Source organism: Octopus bimaculoides, chromosome 3 (genome assembly GCF_046866305.1).
Source record: "Octopus bimaculoides isolate indiv1 chromosome 3, ASM4686630v1, whole genome shotgun sequence".
NCBI lineage: Eukaryota > Metazoa > Mollusca > Cephalopoda > Octopoda > Octopodidae > Octopus > Octopus bimaculoides.
The window spans coordinates 45,075,479-45,097,223 of record NC_142930.1 but is presented as its reverse complement, the minus strand read 5'-3'; the positions used below and the strand labels follow the sequence as shown (position 1 = coordinate 45,097,223).

The following is a 21,745-nucleotide window of genomic DNA, read 5'->3' as shown; positions in this document are numbered from 1 at the left end:
ATTTTACAATAAAAAATATATTCTTGAAAACATATTTTGAAAATCTGTGTAAAAAGTACTTTTTCGTTCCACCCTAATATGTATGTAAAATACAGTATTGAAAATCCGTACACGGGAGGTAAGTCTATCAAGGGACGTAACTTCAGTAACACTTATAAAAATAAAAAGTAAACTGGATAAAACATTTTTACAATTGTTTTAATTTATATATATATATATATATATATATATATATATTTATTTTCTACAGTTTGAAGTTTGTATAAAATATCAATGTGTGAGAAAAACTGAGTGGGATCATGAGTCCAGTAATTTGCTGGTAAATAGTTAGATTATCTAACACGTCCTTCCTTCCTTTAAAACAGTAACGTATAATTTGATTACTTCTAACACAGGTCCAATAGTCACATAAACCCTACCCTGTCAGCGCGCGCGCGTGTTCAAGAGCGAGAGAGAGAGGGAGCGAAATCAATGTACCCGTTCCATGTTTTATGTACATTACTGAATCACGTGACCAGACATGGCTTGTAGTTTGTTTTGACGTGTCGAAATTGTTCGGCTGAAGAGGAAATAATCTATTTATTAAAATTTAATGTGTCTTATATTGTAATTTTATACTGTTTAGTGTGTCTTACATTACAATGTATTAAAGTAGCTGACAAAGATATTTATTTCAACCTTCAACATGGTAAATAACTTTAATTTCTTGTAATTTCTCAGTCTTATTTTTCTTTTTACATTTTCTCACCTTCAGGACAGAAACAAAATATCACATTCATGTTGTTCTGAAGTATTGATGTCATCGTTGTTGTTTAATCCCTAGACATTCCAGCCATGACTATTCCATTGTGGTCGTTTTAAGACAGTGGAGTCTCATTTGCGGTTATTGTTTAAGCTGTAGGTCAGCCCTGACTAATTAAATTTTACAATCAAAGGCGTTCCTCTCATAACCACTCTATGTTATTGGATATCGGGAACGACAGCGAACAATGCCTTTCTTCTAGCAACATTACTGTACTATTTTAGAGAATGTGGCTGCTATTTTTAGCATGTAGCTAGTCTTTTTTCACAAAAGGTCATCCCAAGACAGAATAGCCGTGGCATATAGATACTTTTAATAGAACACTTGATAGTGAGAAATAGTTTAACTGTTTTCCGTAAACGTCATTTCACACACATTTGTTGTCATCTTATACAAACTTATTCCAAAAACTTTACATAGATTGTAGTTCCATAAGATTTTAGTATTCGTAGGTTTCAAAGGTCCTCAAATTTTTATCGTCTACGGGCATGACCGTTTAAGAAGTTTATTTCACAAACACATGGTTTCAAGTTCAGCATCTTCTATAGACCCGAGTTGACCAAAGCTCTGTAAATGAATTTCGTGTGTTTCCTTGACTTGACATTACGCGCTGGTTGTAAACAAACATCGCCGTCAAACTAGTGAAGTCTTTCTTGGTAGCATGCCCGGCTGATGTATTGTTCTTGTTTGAAGAACTACGGAAAATATTACCATGCTTGTAAGCAGTTGAGAGTTGGTAACAGGAGGAGCATCCATCCATTTGAAAATTTATCTTAGTCATTTCGTCTGGCTCATGCAGACATGGAAATGTGGATGCTAATACGATGATGATGATAATGAGCCGCTATTTTTATTTTGTTTGATAAACACTGCAATCCTATCCTACTCTCAGCTACTGACATGTGTGGTTGCTTGCCCCTTTTCACAATATTAGTCAATGGTCCAAAACTTTCGTTAATTTATCACTTATCAATACCAGTTTTTGATGTGCTCTGTGTATGACTTCAAGAGCTGACCACCTCGGTGAAATGAGGACACTAATAAAGCTATATCTCAAGCTAAGTATTTGCTTTTAAACTCAGTTATAGGATAGACAAATTATAGCTTCCATTTCTTTTCTTATTTTTCCAAAATCTATGTTGACAAACTCTACTGAAACCGAGACAATATCGGAAGTTCCTAGTTTCAATGAAGAAGGGTCAACATTAAATTATATTCAATTTTGTTTCTCAGCTTTTTACTAATATTAATGTATTAGAAACAAAATGTGAATGCATATAAGGAAAAGAGAAAAGTCAGTCAAAAGTAACTAATATTCATTTATATGCATCTGATATCTGCATTCCTCTACTTGTTATTTGTTTCCTATCATCTAATATAGTCTGGAGGGAAGGAACTGTACCTATGGCCTTCACTAGCTCTTCAAGACCAGATTATAATGATAAAAATGAAAAGGATAAGATGAGTATGGCTGGAATATAATTTGATTGGAGGTCTGCTCAATGGTGGATAACCTGAGGTCAAACAACATTGTTTTAAAAAAAAGATTATTTTTAATATCAACCCACCTTAGACTGTCCTTCATTCTATGATACAAAAGTTGTCCACTTGAAGGTGTTTCTATATAAATCATGTTACATTTCACAAAATTGTATAATAATAAAGTTACTTATTTTGTTAAATCCTTCACAATTTTTGATAATTTTCAAAAGAAACTGAAGTATTTTTTTTTAGAAATACAATTACAAAATGGTTGAATATGTTTTCTGTTTAATGTGATGTTAAGCTTTGAAAAAAAAAAAGCCTCTTGGAAAAATACATCTGAAAATTATTTTCTGAAGTTGCTTGCTGTATAGTGTTAACTTAACATCAGGAATCTGAAATGATACCTGCTAAATTCTTATGTAAATATTCCCTTTTTTCAGGATTATTCAAAATTTTTAGATGAGAATTTTGATGTGAAGGAATGGGTAAATGGAGCCTTCAGGTCTCATAAAGATGCTGCAGTCAGTAAAGATGTAAGTGGATTGATGTTAATAAAACTAACACAAACTTTAAAACAACTAAATCATAGTTTCAACTTAAAATTTGTATTCAACTTTCAGTATTTCATTGTGTTCATGACAAAAACATTTAAATCTGCAGAGCTTCAGCTCCATATATGAACCACATAAAATACCATTTATCCCCACTATGGTGGTTACCTGTATGTGAAAGGCTTCGTGTGAGATTGACTGTTACACAAAAACCATCATTTTGGGTGTAACTTTTCCTGTGTGTTTAAGAAGTTTGCTGTGAAATCATGTGGCTCCATGTACCATCCAATGATATGACACATTAGGCAAATGTCTTCTACATTAGCTTCAGGTCATTCCCAAATTGTGGGTGATAATTGAATTGACAGTAACTGTATCTATTCTTTGGTGATAGACTTCATCTGTCACCCTGTTTATCATACTCTATTGAGTTCCCTCTGTTGCAAGCAATCATTCTAGGTCTCTGATCTGAAGAGATCTTGCTCCCTACCAGTCTTGGTGATTCTACAAAATGATCTTTAACTGCTTGCTGCTCTTTCTATTTTGATTAATCTTGGAATCAACTTGGATTTAATGACAGTACTAGCTTGATGGTTGGTGATGCATTCTTGTTTAAATACTAGAGCTGGTTACCATTGTCCTCACCATATTCTCAGGAATGCCTGAACTCAGCTGCATCAGCTGATGAAGCAATCATGAATTAAATAGTACTCTCACTTCTCTGAGTGTTGAGCTGTACCTAACCACAGTACATGTTTAAAACTGAATTTGCTGGACCATAGTTAAATGCTTTTGCCATGAGCACAGCTCAGTGCTGGTAACTGGAAATGACTTCTTAACCTTTTGACTCATGCCTTGTTGACTGTGATTCTACAAGAAATATGTATTACTTAAAAGATGATGATAATTTTTACTTTTCTCTTTGCAGCAATATGCCACAAATTTAGTGATGAAATTACAGATGTTTATTCAAGTAAGCTCTCCATAATATTATTGTAGTTATAAATTTCCCATTGTGACATGTGGAACTGTTTATCTGTCAGAGGAATTAATAAGAGATGGGAAGTTTACAATTAACTATTGAACTGTAAAACAGAGGTGGACATTTTTTGTCATGTTCAGAATTACAATTATTGCTATCACCATCATCATAATTGTCATTTTTATGCACAATTTTTCCATGTTGACATGGGTTACACAATTGCTTGAGGTAGTATCTTGTAGTCAGATACTCCTCATGACGCCAGCCCAATTACTATACACTGATGCCATATTTCTAGTGAGACAGCTGCAGGAGAAATACCTAGCCAAGGATAAACCTCTGTACTTGGCCTTCGTTGACATGGAGAAAGCCTTTGACAGGGTCCCCCGATCCCTTATCTGGTGGTCAATGAGGAAACTTGGGATAGAAGAATGGTTAGTGAGAGCTGTGCGAGCCATGTACAGAGATGCTGCCAGTTTGGTGAGGGTTGGAAATGAGTACAGTAATGAATTCCGGGTAGAGGTAGGGGTCCACCAAGGTTCCGTCCTCAGCCCCCTCCTATTTATCATAGTCCTCCAGGCGATCACAGAGGAATTCAAGACAGGTTGCCCCTGGGAGCTCCTCTATGCTGATGACCTTGCACTAATTGCGGAGTCACTATCAGAACTAGAGGAGAAGTTTCAGGTGTGGAAGCAAGGACTAGAATCGAAGGGCCTTAGAGTCAACCTAGCAAAAACCAAAATCCTAATAAGTAGGAAGGTAGATAAAACACAAACCCCTTCAGGTAGATGGCCCTGCTCAGTATGCAGAAAAGGAGTAGGTAGTAACTCTATAAGATGTACCCGGTGCAAGCTATGGACACATAAGAGGTGCAGCAATATCAAAGACAGATTAACTACGAAGTTAGTTTTTGTATGTGGCAGATGTTCAGGTGCAATAAACACTGTAAACAAACAGGAAACAACTTCTATCTCATTCAAGGGAGAAAAACTAGAGGTAGTCGATAGCTTCCGCTATCTGGGTAACCAAGTTAGTAGTCGGGGTGGGTGCGCTGAAAGTGTAGCTGCTAGAATAAGAATAGCCTGGGCAAAGTTTAGAGAGCTCTTACCTCTGCTGGCGGCAAAGGGACTCTCACTCAGAGTAAAAGGCAGACTGTATGACGCATGTGTACGAACAGCCATGCTACATGGCAGTGAAACATGGGCTGTGACTGCTGAGGACATGCGTAAGCTCGCAAGGAATGAAGCCAGTATGCTCTGCTGGATGTGTAATGTCAATGTGCATACCCGTCAGAGTGTAAGTATCTTGAGAGAAAAGCTGAACATAAGAAGCATCAGTTGTGGTGTGCAAGAGAGACGATTGCGCTGGTTTGGACATGTGGTGAGAATGAATGAGGATAGCTGCATGAAAAAGTGCCACACCCTAACAGTTGAGGGAACCCGTGGAAGAGGTAGGCCCAGGAAGACCTGGGCTGAGGTGGTGAGGCAAGACCTTCGAACATTGGGCCTCACCGAGGTGATGACTACTGACCGAGACCTTTGGAAATGTGCTGTGCGTGAGAAGACCCGGCAAGCCAAGTGAGATCGTTGCCAGTGCCCCTGGACTGGCTCTTGTGCGGGTGGCACATAAGATGTACCATCTTGAGCGTGACCGTTGCCAGTACCGCCTGACTGGCCTTTGTAGGGTTTTCGAGCGAGATCGTTGCCAGTGCCCCTGGACTGGCTCTTGTGCGGGTGGCACATAAAAGACACCATTTCGAGCGTGGCCGTTTTCGTGCGGGTGACACATAAAAGCACCCACTACACTCTCTGAGTGGTTGGCGTTAGGAAGGGCATCCAGCTGTAGAAACTCTGCCAAATTAGATTAGAGCCTGGTGTTGCCATCCGGTTTCACCAGTCCTCAGTCAAATCGTCCAACCCATGCTAGCATGAAAAGCGGACGTTAAACGATGATGATGATGATGATATCCTAAAGAATAATTTATAGTAATTGAAATGTAATAGTTCCAAACACTTATCATCTGCTTGATTTCTTCTGAATCAGTGAATAAATTTCCAGTTTAAATGCTAGTATTCATCATATAGACCTTTTAGAAATAAGAAGTAAAATCAGTCCCTTTGGCATTTGAATTTCAACAAAGGCAGGCTTTCATTTCAAAACTCTGTTGTCTGTACCAGTTTTTATGTCTTTTGTCATGTCCATGACAGTCAGACAAAGGATAAGAATCAGAGATGTTACATTCTCTGTTCTCATAATAGCAATTGTAATTATCAAACTCTGTGTATTCTCCTATGAGCTAAATGTTACAAAGACAGACTATTAATTACTATTATAGATTTGGCCCTAACTTAAAGACCATGGCATATGATAGTGAAATACTCTCAAATGAAAGCATGCTCATGAAATTTAATTTCCTCAAGGAAATTAAACTCTGAATTCTCCTATAAACTTTATTGCTGACATACACTGTCACCAGCTTACTCATTACAGATTTTATATGTTTGGACCAGTTTTTTGTAAAAGTAATTACATTTGATTGAATCAACTTTGATATATATTACACTGCTGAGCACCTAAACAGTTGATTGATCTATTAAAAAAAACACAGCCAAATCTCTCTCAGTTTGAATGCTACCATCTTAAAAAAAGGAGACATTCAAGAATGTGGTCCTAAGTTCCTTGCACATCAGAAAAGATGGGATGGTCATAACTGGAATGCCTTTAATCAAAGGTCTACTGAATCTGAGCTTATCTGGGATTAAACAAGTACATATTTTGTTTCTCCTCTTCTCATCTTCTTGGTGTCTTAGTCTCCTGTTATAATTCCAGTCATCTCTGATATATTATAAGAATGTGTGTCTTATAGGAATATAAATGAACCCCAGTACTTAACTGGAGTTTTCTTTTATTGAACCCAAAAGAATGGAAGTTGATCTCAGTGGAATTTGAACATAAAGAACTGTAACTAAATATCACAAGGTATTTTGTCCAATACTCTACCAATTCTGTCAATCTAAGTTAGAATCAATTTCAGTCATATTTGAACTCAGTGGAGGAAGAGGGATGGAAATAAATACAGAAAGTGATTCAGCTTGTTTCTTTATATATTCTTCCATCTAGTCATTCATTCAATATCATTCACCCTCTATCCTCTCCAGAAACCCTTCCTCTTTCAATGATCCTGTTTAATGCAATTCTGTTAATCTCATTTCAGGAAGTCAATAATGTTATAGAAGACTCCAGCCAGCAAGCCTTACAGAATCTACCCAGGTCTCTCTCTCTCTCTCTCTCTCTCTCTCTCTCTCACTCTCTCACACACACACACACAAACACACAGAAATTGCAGCCAGGTTTTACTTAAATAACACACTACTGTTAATGTATGGTTTTTGAGAGGATTTACTACTATTTCTAGCAAGTCAAGTCAGTCAAATGGTTCTCTGCAGGGAGAGTATCATGCTATGAAAAACAGTTCCTCCAAAACTGGGTTAATCACTAAACCGGTGATTGTCTGAGGGAAATGGATTAATCTCTGATGGTGAGGACCACATACACAAAGTAGTGTCTATAATTTGCAGCAAAAGAAACATTGCAAGAGGCTTAATTCAAAAAGTACTTGTTTCATCCTGTGCCACTATGCATCCACATAAGAAATTCACTGACACATGTACTTATATCTATGGTGGACTTTGGTACAATTTCTGTCTCCCAGATTGTTCAATTTGAGGCTATGCTATGAGACAATGGAGTTGAATCTGGGTCAAGAATTACTAGACTCATGAAAGCCTCTCTGGGCTCCTTGGCATGTTATTGATCTTTGCGAAATGAAAATATCATTCCTAAGATGCTATTTGTTTCCAGCTCTCTGTGTAAACATGTCTGTTGTTTGGTGGACTGGGACATTATTAGCTTGTTTGGTAACAGATGGGGGTTGGTGTTAGGTAAGGCATTTGTCCCTACATATCTGATCCATGCAAGAATGGAAAAGTAAATGTTAAAATGAGGATTATGATGTTAGTCTGTCAGAGAAAACACCTTGTATTTAGTTGGTTGTAAAGGAATCTTGTTTACTATGTAATACATTTTTTTACATTTTTTGACCAAGCAAGCCATGTCATAATTAAAGAGATTATTATATTAACTATTCAAAGTTAGCCTAGAAAGTAGTGATTGGATGGATACTTGCTTGGATATTTACTCAATTTTGATGCCAATTTTCACGCTTAACATAACTAAAACATAGACATGGAGCAATAGTAAACTTTACAGCATTTAGTTTTATCCTTTTATATTTTGAGTTCAAATCAGCCTTTTTTATCTTTGATTTTTAATTCTTAGAGGTTAGGAAATAGTTTAAGTTATCTGAACTTGTCTTCCATTGCCACTGTTAGTTATCCTTAAACTAATACTTTTCTTTTTTACATTCCAATAAGGGTAATGAGAGAAATTGAAGCTGTTCGTCAAGAAGCAGCACTTCTTCAAGATCAAATGAGACTAGTGAAACAAGATATTCAAAAGGTAAATACATGTCTCCACTCTCTCTAGCCACTACACATACTTTATTTTCTCTCCTTGTTTCTTTGTGTTCCTTTCTGTGGAAGAGTGTTGGCTCGAAATGTTAAAAACTTTTTCACTTCCTGAGCGTTAAACTAATACATCTGTTTGTTGTCTACACCACCTGTCTTTGTTCTTTGTTTTTTTGTGAATTCTCCCTATATATATATAGAAACTCTGCCAAATCAGATTGGAGCCTGGTGCAGCCTTCTGGCTTGCCAGTCCTCAGTCAAATTATCCAACCCATGCTAGCATGGAAAGCGGACGTTAAATGATGATGATGATGATATACATATGTATATATTTGTGATAAAAGAAGTATTGATACCAGATATCTCACGGATAACTGAATCGGAACACATAGCAGCTGCTAATGTTTGTCGCATAAACTTACTTTGTGTGACCACCACCTGCCAATCTAGTATTATATTGTGGATGTATCCCCACCTGCTGTGGATTATGCTTTGTGAATTCACCACTTGCTAATTTATTATCACATGTACCTTCCCACCTGCTAATCTACCATAATGTATTGTGTCACCTCCTCCCACTTGCTAATTATTGTAACCAGACTAACAAACAGTAACATTTGCTAAACAAGTGGTATATTTTCTCAAATACATCACTTGGTTATAAGTGATATATTTTATAGAATTAGTGTATGAAAGAGAGAAGCCGAAATTTTGTATTGTATAACACTTGTGAAATGTGTTCTTACTTTTCATTTATATTTTAGGTTGAACAGGACACCTCTCAGTCCATGCAGACTCTCTTGAAACTTGATGGCATAAAATCTCGGATGAAAGCGACTTCTGATGCTCTCAAGGTAAAATGGATTTTACTAAAATCAAAGAAAATCACATTCTGTTTATGTATGGAGATAACTTTGATTTGGAAGTGTTTGAGTGTATGTAAAGTCTCACATCCCAAATCTGAGTTTCTGCAGCATCATTCTTGCAACATGTGGCTTTGCATTATTGTGGAGCAGAATTGGGCTGTGCCGATTTACCAATGCAGGTCTTGTTTTTTCGCAAGTGAGCATGCATTTCAGCGAGTTGATTGCAGTAAACCTCTGCTGTAATGCTTTGATTGGCTTCCAGAAAGTTGTAGTGGACAACACCAATTGCAGACCACCAGACAGTTTGCTGGTGCAACTTTGGCTTTGGAAAATGTTTGGGTGACTCATCACTTTTTTGGTTTATGTTGGTCAAATCATTCATATTACTGTTATATAACAGACTGTGCAATGAATGCAGTTCTACTCAGTTTTATTTTTGCCTAAATCATTACTGTTAAATTTTATTCTACTGCAGGAAGCTGACAATTGGACAACTCTTTCTGCAGATGTTGAAGAAGTTTTTCTATCTCAAGACATCCAGGCTGTAAGTTAATCTTTGAGTCTTTTTAAGATATCTGTTAGTCCACAAATACAACTTGAAATATATAGTTGTCTTTCAAAATAATATTTCTAACAAGTATATATACAACTGTATAATTCAATATTTTATTCATTAGATATTTGTTAATGATTTATTTATTATTTATGAATGTAAGATTGCGCTGGTATGGACATGTGGTGAGAATGGAGGAGGATAGCTGCGTGAAAAAGTGCCACACCCTAACAGTTGAGGGAACCCGTGGAAGAGGTAGGCCCAGGAAGACCTGGGCTGAGGTGGTGAGGCAAGACCTTCGTACATTGGGCCTCACCGAGGCGATGACTACGGACCGAGACCTTTGGAAATGGGCTGTGCGTGAGAAGACCCGGCAAGCCAAGTAAGATCGTTGCCAGTGCCCCTGGACTGGTTCTTGTGCGGGTGGCACATGAGATGCACCATTTTGAGCGTGGCCGTTGCCAGTACCGCCTGACTGGCTCCTGTAGGATTTTCGAGCGAGATCGTTGCCAGTGCCCCTGGACTGGCTTGTGCGGGTGGCACATAAAAGACACCATTTCGAGCGTGGCCGTTTTCGTGCGGGTGACACGTAAAAGCACCCACTACACTCTCTGAGTGGTTGGCGTTAGGAAGGGCATCCAGCTGTAGAAACTCTGCCAAATCAGACTGGAGCCTGGTGTTGCCATCCGGTTTCACCAGTCCTCAGTCAAATCGTCCAACCCATGCTAGCATGGAAAGCGGACGTTAAACGATGATGATGATGATGATGATGATGTAATGATTTAATTAGAGAAAGAATTAGGACTTGGAGTAAATAGTGATATTTCAGTGTCATCCAAACAAATAATCAATCTAAGTGGCATTGAAATACATAGATTTTGAGTAAGAGTAAGGTTATCATATAATTAATCACTGCATTGATGCTTTGTTAGTGTTGTGGGCCATACAAAAAGCTTTTTCCAGAAGAAATGTTTGTTTGGATGAACAATGAGACCATAAGGTATGCACATCAGCAGGGTAATGCTACCTTCATCACATCCGTGGAGATAAAGGCATATCTCAGAATGCTTATGTGAAAATATCTATTTGTATTCAAGCTACATGGGCAAGTGAAAGTGACATGACTGGTAAAAATCAACACACTCTACTCAGAATTGATAAGTCTTTATATCAGTTAGATTGCTATGTGTATAGCTAACACTGAAATATCCCCCTAATTCTTTTCTCCAAGAACAGGCTCTCTTTCTCTAATTAAATCATTACATTAATATCACTGAATTCTAACTCACCTGCCACAATGCTCAGAATTATACACCAACAATCATTATGTCATATCTGTAAATTTCATACAAATTCATGAATATAGTTATATTTTATTGATTTTCATACTGATCTAAATTGCATTTCATCAAGATCTCAAGTTTCTAATAGGGAAAAGAGAAAACCCAGTCAGTGTGTTGCAGTTTTGATTTTGTGAAAGTATGTTGGAAGTCTTCAAGATTTCACCAAAATGAAATATTGTAGCTCATGTTATTCATTTGTGGTGTGTATTTGAAAAGTAGAAAATTCCTAGATGTAAGGATTGTTGTCATAAAATCCTTGGTTAGGTTTTATTGAGCATGCTTATGGCCAAAGGTGTTCTAACCATGACCATCTTGTCTTTTATATGACAGTAAGATGTGGTTTGAAGGAGATTTGGTTGTTGTTTCTAGAATGATAGACTTGAAAGGTCAGATGTGATAGAATAAATTAGTGATAATGCAAAACTGAAAATATAATTAAATGGTGATTATTGTCTATTGATTTTAATACTTTAGCATTTAAACCGACCATATCTGGTCTGAATATTCTACTTGTTCTATGTTCAAACTGACCAAATCCAGCCTTTCACACCTACATTACAATGTCATTCTAAAAATATACCATCACATCATCGAAATCTTGAAGCTACAAGATAATGCATGATTAATTCAAAACAATGGAAATAAACATGCATTACATTCGATCAAGTTATCTGAATGTTAAAGGGTTAACTGAAATGGTATTGTTGACAACTCTTTCACACAGACTTGGATTTCTGGATTATATTCTAATTATTTAATTACAGATTACAGCCAAACTTGTTGGGATGCAGCAGAGTTTGGTAAGAGGAATTTTTGTTTTTTAATGTTATTTAGAATTTTATTTATTAAGAGTTTTTTAAAAGTATATGTTAGAGAAAAACAGTATTTTATTAAAATACACTTATATTTTAGAGAAAACATCATATGCTTTTTACAAAAACACTATATATTTAATAGAAAAATTTTATATTTTATAGAAAATCATACGTATTTTGTGTCAGTTTGATACTTTTAATGTATGTGGGCACACATGCATACATATATAAAATCATTTTGTCTGCTTTCCATTCTGACATGGGTTAGACAAATCATTATAGTCCAAGTTCTTATTTGAACTGCATTGCACTCATGCATTTCATTTTTGGTTTAGTTTCTATTGCTGGATGCCCTTCCTAACACCCACTTTACAAAGTGTACAGGGTACATTTATTCATAGCACCAACATTAGAGAGATTGCTATGTTTATATACAGGGTGTCCCAAAATTAAGGTAACTGACTTTTTCCAATTTTACCAAAGAAAAATATTGTTATATTTTGGGTCCAAGCATTGCAGTTCAATGGTAAAGGAAACACAGTTATGACATTACCACATTTATTCGATATAACCACCTCTGTTTCGAATCATAACCTTAAGTCTAGAGGTGAATGCATCACATGGGACACAGCTGTTCTTGCCGAATCGAAGCCCATTCCTGATACAGTTTTATCTTCAGAGCACCAAGGGAAGCATGAGGAGTGTTCAAGACCCTCATCTCTAAAACAGAAAAATCCAACAGGTTGAGATCAGGACTTCTTGAGGGCCAAACATCCTTACCTATGAACAACGGAATGTTTTCCTGAATCCAATGTTGTGTCTGTTTGGGGCTGTGGGATGGTGCCAAGTCCTGTTGGAAGCTCCAAGGTGCACCTCAAAAGTGCTCATTCACCCATGGAAGCAGTTCAGTTTCCATCAATGGCAAACTACCTCACCATAGTATCTGTAAAAAAGCTAAGTGAACTGACCTATTGTGAGCTACATGTCTTTGTTTGAAATCAATGGTCAGTCAGTAATTAACACGCTACCAGTAATAATTAATTATCACCTTGTAAGGTAAGAGGGCATTTGTTCAGTTGTTCCATGCAGTGTGATTGAAGTTGGAACTACAGAAAGCAGATGTCTTAACCACACAGCCATGCATATGCTGAGATAGCCTAAGATGGGATCCAGGAAACAAACTCTCTCCTAAAAATTTATAGTATCATTGTACTTGAGATACTACATCTAGCTAGGTCAATGAACCAACGCACATTAGTATAGAGGTTAGACAAACTATGATAATGATGATGATATGATTTACTCAAAAAACTGAATCGTTCTTACTTCATATAACTAAAGAGAACTATTATTGCTATTTCAGCAAATGCTGGTTGATACCCCAGATTACCAACAGCGTTGTCAGCATCTGGAAAAACTTCAAAATAAGTTGGAGACCCTACTAAGTCCTCAAGTTGTAGCTGCATTTAATGCACAGTCACTAGGTAAATGTTGGATTTAGTCTCTTAATAATCTTGATGGCCAGTCTTTTTCTCAACACAAGTGAACCGAGTTTTAAACAAAAAAAAAAAAAATGTAAACGTGTAATGATATTGAGGACAATGTGTGAAGAGAAGATTGCTAAATTGATTTAGAAATGTTGTTGTTGTTGCTTAGCCTTGAGTCAACACTGACTAAAGATATTTCAGCTGTGATTATCCCTGTCTTTTTGTTTTTTTTATTCCAGGGACTATTTTGTCTTATGAATCCTTTTTTATTTAAGATTGTTGTGTGTTAAGGGTGATTTGGCTGCTATTTTATGTATGTTTCATTACTTCTGTCGCAGCAAATAATTTTAATTAATTTTTCCAAATCTAATATTAAGATCTCTACATAATTATTACAGTGATTAACTTACACTTGAAAACATTACCGCATCAATTGAATTGGCAGAGAAGAGTGGAAGGGAGCTATTTGATGTGATTGATATCATAGCTTTTTTGTGTGGCTGTATAGAGACTCCCTCTTTGGCTTATGATATATACATGCTGAATGTAAAGGTGTAGTGGTGATAGAATTAGTAAAATAGTTGGTGACATTTGCAGGACGTCCAGACCTTGGTTCAACTTTGAGACACTCCCCCCACACACACACACACACCTTCCCGTCCTAAATTCAGCTTCCCACTTTTGCACTGTTGATAAAGCTGGAGTGTCATCACATAATGTAGTAACAATGTCAGCATGTATGTCCTTGGGGGCCAAAGCCTTTTTCTGCAGGTACTTGATGACAGCATGATGCCAAATTTTGTCTATTTTCAACAGAAATTGCTATTAGTTACTTTTGAAGTTTTCTTTGAACAGTCAGCTGTCATTTTATCTAGAAAGAAACAATGCAGTTGATAAGAATGATTGAAATTAATGTATGCAAAATTTCACACCACTCGTACCAGTCCTTCTTAGTCAGCCTATGAACTTTTCAACCTACTCTCATCTATTTGTCATTGTTTGATATATTTTTACCTATTTAACTTTCTCTCTTCCTTTAACCATATTTCTTTACATGATTGTCTGAGGAATGTATCTATCTTCCTGTCTACACCTCCTTAGTTTTTCACCCTCTTGTACTACACTCCTTAACAATCCTTTGCTCTGCTAAATCAATTGCTTGTCTTCAGTTTCCTCAATCCCAGATTAACAGCTACAGTGGCAAAGTACTGTATTTTACAAGCCTCATGGCAATAAACTTTGTCACTTTTCCAATTCATTGATTTTTACTGAAACTGGCCATCATTAATTTTCTTGGACTTGTATTAACAAAGCGATATTTTAATAAAAGGATATTTATTTGGAATTTTTTTATAGAGAACCTGTTAAAATGCATTGGTAACTCAGTGAACTGTTTGTTGAAAAACTTGGTGGCTCACTATAGCATATCACTGTAGAATAATTTTCTTCTTCTTTTGCAGAAGCTACACAGACTTATGCAAAGATATTTGAGGACATCAATCGCTTGAGTCAGTTGTACAAATATTATCACAAGTGTCAGAAGGTAAATCAGTTTTGGCATCAATTTAAACAACCCTCTCACTTATTCATGCACATGACAGTAATACATGTCTTAAAATATCAACATTGATAAGAGCTGTGTTTTACATATAGGTATTAATAAAAAGTTATTTTAAATGTTATGTGGTTAGAGCAAGTAATTTGCTATGTAAGAGAATAAATGTACTTTTTACAGGAATTAGCAGAAATGAGTTACTACTTTATTCATTAAACCAAGCTTGAACCTTATATGAAACTAACTGAACGAAGGTTCCTGTTCAGTTAATATAGTCCTAGCAGAGAAACAAAAGATGTATTAGCTGTGTGACTTGAAACAACTGTAATCAAGCTATTATGTCATGGCTGAATGTGAAATGTATGGCTTGAAACAAACTGCTTTATCATGGCCATTAAATTAGCTGCATAACTTGAGAAAATTATCATATAATAGCTAATCATTGAGCTACATAACTTGTGTTTGCTGATGGACATTTGATATAATGTAACTGTTTAATTAGCTGGTCTATTGAGAGAAAGTCCAGTAGCCAATAGCAATAATGACTGGTAAATTGAACTGCAATAATTGGTTTGCATAGCAATTGATAAAGCCCAAAAGTGTAGTAAGATCTATTGGTCAAAGTCACCAATGCAGGAGCCTTTGTGGAAGGGCTCTGTAAAACAATGTACCTTTTCTTTTAAAATAGCATATGCTTTTGGAATAGCCTATTATTTGGGTTAGTTCATTTCTTGATAATTTTCATTTACTGGGTTGCTCCAATAATAGCACTCCATGATGACAGTGTTTATCTCTTCATGCCACTTCTGCCTATTTTTACAGCTAGCATTAGCTAAATTACAACTGGGTCCATCCTACTGTGCAGTGGGTGCTTGTCAGGTGAGACTGCTCCACTTTTGGTTCCAAACCCATTTATGCTGTTATTTGGCTCGTTATATTACATCATTTCATTAATATGCTATGTGAGGGTTTTACTGTCCATGAGTATTCTTTTCATAGCTTGATCACTAAGAGGGCCACCATAGTTTAATTCCACTAGACCCCAAGCTGATATTTCTTGGTCATGAGATTATTATTATTATTGAAGGAAAGAGTAATGCATGCCATCAAAGTGACACTGGGGTACAAATATATGAAGCGCAGTATACCCATCATGACTACCCGTCTAATAAGGATACACCAGGCACATGCATCACAAACACTAGTGCATGACATGGTGACCTTGTATCAAGATAAACAGTGCATGATCTCGTAGGTGGGGCCCAGTTTGAATCTTCTTTGAGTCGAGTAGTTTATCCTGCTCAAAAGGTCCTTGGATGAGGGTTGTTTAAGGATGATGAACAAAACACCCATGTTTCCCAGAGGTGAATTATTCAAACCCTCAAACATTCCCCTCAACACATGACTATGATGCTTCCCCATTACTCCTGCTTGTGATCAGAGATGCACATATAGTCAGCCGCTAAGGGATATGCTCAAATGGTTAACGTCAAGTAACTGACAAGCAAATCTGTGGTATTGAGCAAAATATTTGCTGTAGCCCATCTTTTTATACCAAGATAAAATATGTTAATGATAACACTTCCAATCAGTTACGATCAGAAGCCATGAGAATCACTGCCTGGTACTGCACTAATTTTATCATTATATTATTATTATTATTGATATTGTTATTATTATTATTTTACAACTGACTGCATCTTCATATTCCTATCAACAGGTTCAACTGATTAATCACTGGAAGAGTATTCTGGACACCAATTCTGATGACACATTCTTAGAATGGCTTACAGCATTTTACGATCATCTATTGTCTACTTGGCATGGACAGGTGACTTAGAATTTTGTGTTATATAAATTACCTCATTCCCAAACTGCATCTTCCCCCAGCATAACCAATTTTACATGGCTTTCTTTTTAAAATGACAAGGTTTATATTAGCTGAAGTTGTCTGAGATACACAATATCTAAAATACAAACAGCAGAATGGAGACATCTAGAATGTCTTTGATGAAAACTCTTTCCTCAACCAGTGTTTGATGCGGGTTAGACAACAACATTGACTTTCCTGCTTGACAGAGTTTATAATGTTGGAAGAATCCAAGTTGAAACTTGGCACAACTGCTCTGCCAGAATTGTTTGTCAGTTTTAGCTAGTCCTCAATAATAAAGTAATTATCCTGCTAATTGTAATAATATATGTGTATATATTCCATTGGGCGTAATAATATTGGTGTAAATATCCTCTTGACTAATAATATAGGTGTAAACAAATTGCTGACTGAAATAACATAGATTTGTGTGTGTGTGTAAATGGTGGACATCAACAATTGATGTTTCTAAAATTTTACATCGATATGGTTATCAAAGGAAAGTGAATATTTTACAGCGTGTTTTGATAATGAGATTGTAAATGTTGATGTGCAAGAAACTAACAATTATAGTTTTTGCATTTATTTAAAGGGAAAATAAAACATGTTGCCTTAGGTATATTAATTACTGAAAAAGAAAGAAAAAGGCAAGACTGTCATGACCACCACACTTTTCATCATAAGCCTACTGGATCAGAGCTGACCTGGATCTAAACAATTTTACTTTTTGAAATGCTTTTTTCTAATTGTTTTTGTTCTGTAGAGAAGGTATCAGCAGCTATTCAAGTTTCAATTTTGTGTATGTCTTCAAATCATTTAGTTTATTATTTCTGTACATTGTTCTTCTTTTACATATTTTTTTAAAGATTATGTTTTTATTTTATTTTTTTTTTAAGATAAAATGGTGCAGTCAAGTATTTCGAGATCCTGTACCTATTCTTTGTGACCTTTTCACAGAAGTCATCAAGGACCTTGACCCAAGTTTGGATGATTGCCTTGCTGTATATATCGATGAGCAGGGTTCTAATGTTACCTTAATTAGTCTTATCAACTTGAAACAGGTTTGTTTTGTTGCTCATATGACTTTGTATCAAGAAGATTTTTAGACATCTGTATTTAAGATATTGATTGTATTACAGTGCTCCTTATTGCTGTTGTTGTTATTGGCGGCGGCAGTAGTATAGTGTAGTATTAGCTGCAGCACTGTAACCATCATCTTTGCCTCTATTTTCTTTTCCTGATGTTAATTATGTAAACATCAAATATTATATAAAAATGTCACACTGGTTTCAAGCACACACACTTACAACAGAAAGATGATTTATGAGAGTGGTCAAATAGCTGCACTATCTGTGGTTCAATAGCTGGACAGCTTGTTAAATATTTGGACCAATTGTGCCTAAATGAACTACATTTGCTTAAATATTTGGACTACTTGTGGTTCACATTTGAGTCACTTTTTAGATATTTGGACTACCTGTGAAAAATAGTTAAATCATTGGTTAAATTGATAGGTTACCTGTTGATGGATTACATATGGCTAAATAATCAATTAGTCTGCATGGATTTCAGTTGCTGCAGACCTGTATTGTCAATAGGCATTTCCACAGTGAAGGTCTCAAAGGAGTTAATTGTTTGTCATATCCTTCCCTCTGGACAGCCTTGTAGATAGCAATTGTTTTTTCATTGAAATGAGGCAATGTCACAAAGTCAAGATTGAGGAATCTTGTCTCTCTTCTCTTTGATAAAGATAAGGAATGTTGTGTTGTCATATGAGACATCAATAATGAGCTGGTGTATAAACAATAGCAAGACATACACCCAAGACTACCTGAAATACAATGCATTTTTAAATTATATGTTCTTTCACCTTGTAAGAAACTTTCTATCAAACTCCCTCTGTCTCTCTCTCTCTCTCTCTCTCTATATATATATATATATAGAGAGAGAGAGAGAGGGAACCTGTGGAAGAGGTAGACCCAGGAAGACATGAAGCGAATTGGCAAAGCATGATCTTCAGATGCTGGGTCTCACGAACGTAACAACAAGTGATTGAGACCCTTGCCGATCTGCTGTGCTTTAGAAGACTCATCAAACCAAGTGATATCATAGTCGTGGACAGTGTCAGTGACACGTAAAAGGCATCCATGCTGGTGACACATAAAAGGCACCCACTACACTCTTGGAGTGGTTGGTATTAGGAAGTGCATCTGGCCATAGAAACCAAGCCAAAATCAGATAGGAGCCTGGTATAGCTCTTGAGTATGCCAGTTCCAGTCAAACCATCTAACCCATGCTAGCATAGAAAACAGACACTAAACGATGATGATCATCATCATGATATATATGTGTGTGTGTTGTGTACTATATTTAAAATCTTATCATTTATTGGAAGAGCTCTCTTATGTACTTTGTTTTTTATAATTTTGTAAGGTTTCTGAAAGATTTTCCAAAAGTATTGAGTCTGCTGTGGAACATTGTATGTCAGGTAAGCTTGAAATCATCTTTTTATTTACATGCAATGTTATCTGTTACCACTTTATTTCCCACTGGTTATATGTTGGTTAGTCAGCTTCCACATGGGTATTAGACCTGCTTAAAATAGAAGCCAAACTTCTCGAAACTACACCTTACAGTATTTTCAGACATGAAAGGATGCATTAGATAATATAGTCTTGGTTTCATGCGATAAGAAAGTTTTGATAGAATTGAGTTGAGGTTACACAACAACTACCACTACTACAATACCAACTCTACTATATTGTTGATATTTGATCTTCCAGATAATCCAGAACATGCAGTAAGTCTCCTGGATCTACAGAAGAGTATATATGCTGTCTACCAGCCATATCTGAGCAAATATAAACATTTTGAAGAGGTTGCCCTTCAGTGTGAGCTTGATAACATCAGACTGGTGAGTTATTTATTATTTTGTTTCTGCAAGTTACATTTAACTCTTTTATGACCATCAGTCAGTCACTCAGAATCCATAACCTAGTCAGCTTTTAAATTGCAGTAATGTTAAGGTCAGCTATTCATGTTTAAACAACATTGCTTCTCATATCACATGCTACAACAGAAGCAAGCACATATCCACAAAATTCCCATCTCACACCCTACCTGCAATTGTCCACTGAGAGGATCTTACCTCTTGAAAGTTATGGTCTAGAGAGCCACTCTCTCACTACCCAATGGTATTTATGAGATACTACACAGGAATGACAGCCAACAACTTCAAGAGAAGATATTCTCAACATATGCACTCCTTCAGATGTGGGTACAGGGAAAACTGTACTGCTTTATCTAGAGACTTCATGACCATGGCAACACATCACCTAATATCAAAAAGTGTATGCTCAACAGGGCTCCACCTTACTCATCAGGGGGCTTAAAATTGCCAATTCTGCCTCCAGGAAAGGCTGCACATACATCAACAACTTGCAGTATCCGTTAATAGAAACCCTGAAACTTCATATTATTGTCATAGAAATGTGATTAAGAATTTCACTTCTCAATCATGTGGTTTCAGGTTCAGTCCCACCTCATGGCACCTTGGGGGGCAAGTGTCTTCTGTTGTAGTCCTGGGCTAACCAATGCCTTATGTGTGAATTTGGGAGATGGAGACTGTATGAAACCTGTAGTAGATATACAGGTACAAATATTTTTTTAGGTGTAGGTATAGTTGTTTTGATCCCTTAAGTCTGCAACTCTAATTCAGCAGTGATATGTAAATTTGCTCCAGGAATCAGTCCTAAGAAAGTTTGCAAAGGTTTTTTTGACATTTTCTATTAATCAAATTCTTTTACTTTCTCTTATTAAGGATCACGAGGAAATTGTTGATTCTATTGGTTTACTTGGAGAATCTGTCAGCAAGCTGATGTCTTCTGCTAAAAAGGTTTGTATTATTAAGCCTTTTCATTTAAAACCAAAACATTTCTGTCACCTGTCAGACTGTCTATGACTAATTAACGACATTCTTCAATCTTAATTATCCATTCTGTTATGTAAAATAACAAACTGGTGTGTCATTCTAAACATTGTTCTTCACATCACATAATCACATACAAACCACAAACTATCACCATCTATTCCCGCCCAATAAATAAGTCTTGGCCATATTTCTGCTATTAGGTCAGTTCATGTATGTAAGGTTATATATGGAGTGTATTTGCAATTTGCTAATATTTGTATTTCTAATAGTTTGTATGTGAGTGGTAAATCTAGAATTTCTCTTCTGTAACCTCTTTTTGATGGTTTACTGAGACGAGAAACCTTAATTCATTTTCAGTACTTCCAAAACTTGTATGACAGGAGGGAGTTATTCTCAGTTCAGTGATCCAGCCTTGGTGATTGTCATAGAGTGTTCTCCACTAAAGGCATCAAAGAACCAGACCGTGAAGCCAGGCAACAAAGTTAGCCCACCACTTAAGACAGGAACACTCCTTTTGAAAAGCTTACACCCAGTTTCTGTTGACTAAATTTCACTCGAGTCTTTGGTTGATTTGAGGCTGCGGTAGAAGACACTTGCTCAAAGCTTCATGCAGTGGAATCAAACCCAGAACCATAAAGTTGCTAAAAGATGCTCTTTATCACACAGCCATACCTCTACTCATAACTGTTAATCTCTTTCATCCTGTTGGTAGATATTTGTGATGGGACCATGATACAAAGTCCCACATGACATCTGTTGTACTTAGTAATGGAGCCCTTGTACAGGAAACGGTTAAGATGAAGAACCTCAGATCATACTGTGGACAGAGAAATTAGAATTTAATTTGCTGTGGGTGCTGGTAGTGGTTAGTGTAACAATACCAACAGGTAGATATTTAGCTATGATCATCTTCATCATTATCAAGTCCATAAACATCACTAACATCACTGTCATCCTCATTACCTTTACGTCTACCACC

At 36.3% G+C, this 21,745-nt stretch overlaps 1 protein-coding gene across 2 annotated transcripts in view; it reads left to right on the top strand.

The window, feature by feature from the left end:
* The window catches only part of LOC106880341 (conserved oligomeric Golgi complex subunit 7), a 33,981-nt gene continuing 12,236 nt past the window's right edge, over positions 1–21,745 (top strand). The window contains exons 1-15 of one of the 2 annotated variants that reach the window (XM_014930223.3): positions 1–118; positions 2,728–2,820; positions 3,767–3,811; positions 7,035–7,090; positions 8,254–8,338; positions 9,111–9,200; positions 9,688–9,756; positions 11,873–11,908; positions 13,287–13,407; positions 14,871–14,953; positions 16,686–16,796; positions 17,732–17,896; positions 19,269–19,323; positions 19,619–19,749; positions 20,656–20,730. In XM_014930223.3, coding sequence (XP_014785709.1) covers positions 3,788–3,811; positions 7,035–7,090; positions 8,254–8,338; positions 9,111–9,200; positions 9,688–9,756; positions 11,873–11,908; positions 13,287–13,407; positions 14,871–14,953; positions 16,686–16,796; positions 17,732–17,896; positions 19,269–19,323; positions 19,619–19,749; positions 20,656–20,730 — 1,101 coding nt within the window. In that variant the 5' untranslated portion in view covers positions 1–118; positions 2,728–2,820; positions 3,767–3,787. Of the gene's footprint in view, positions 119–512; positions 689–2,727; positions 2,821–3,766; positions 3,812–7,034; positions 7,091–8,253; positions 8,339–9,110; positions 9,201–9,687; positions 9,757–11,872; positions 11,909–13,286; positions 13,408–14,870; positions 14,954–16,685; positions 16,797–17,731; positions 17,897–19,268; positions 19,324–19,618; positions 19,750–20,655; positions 20,731–21,745 lie in introns of those variants that run through there. The other variant, XM_014930222.3, reaches the window with a different exon arrangement.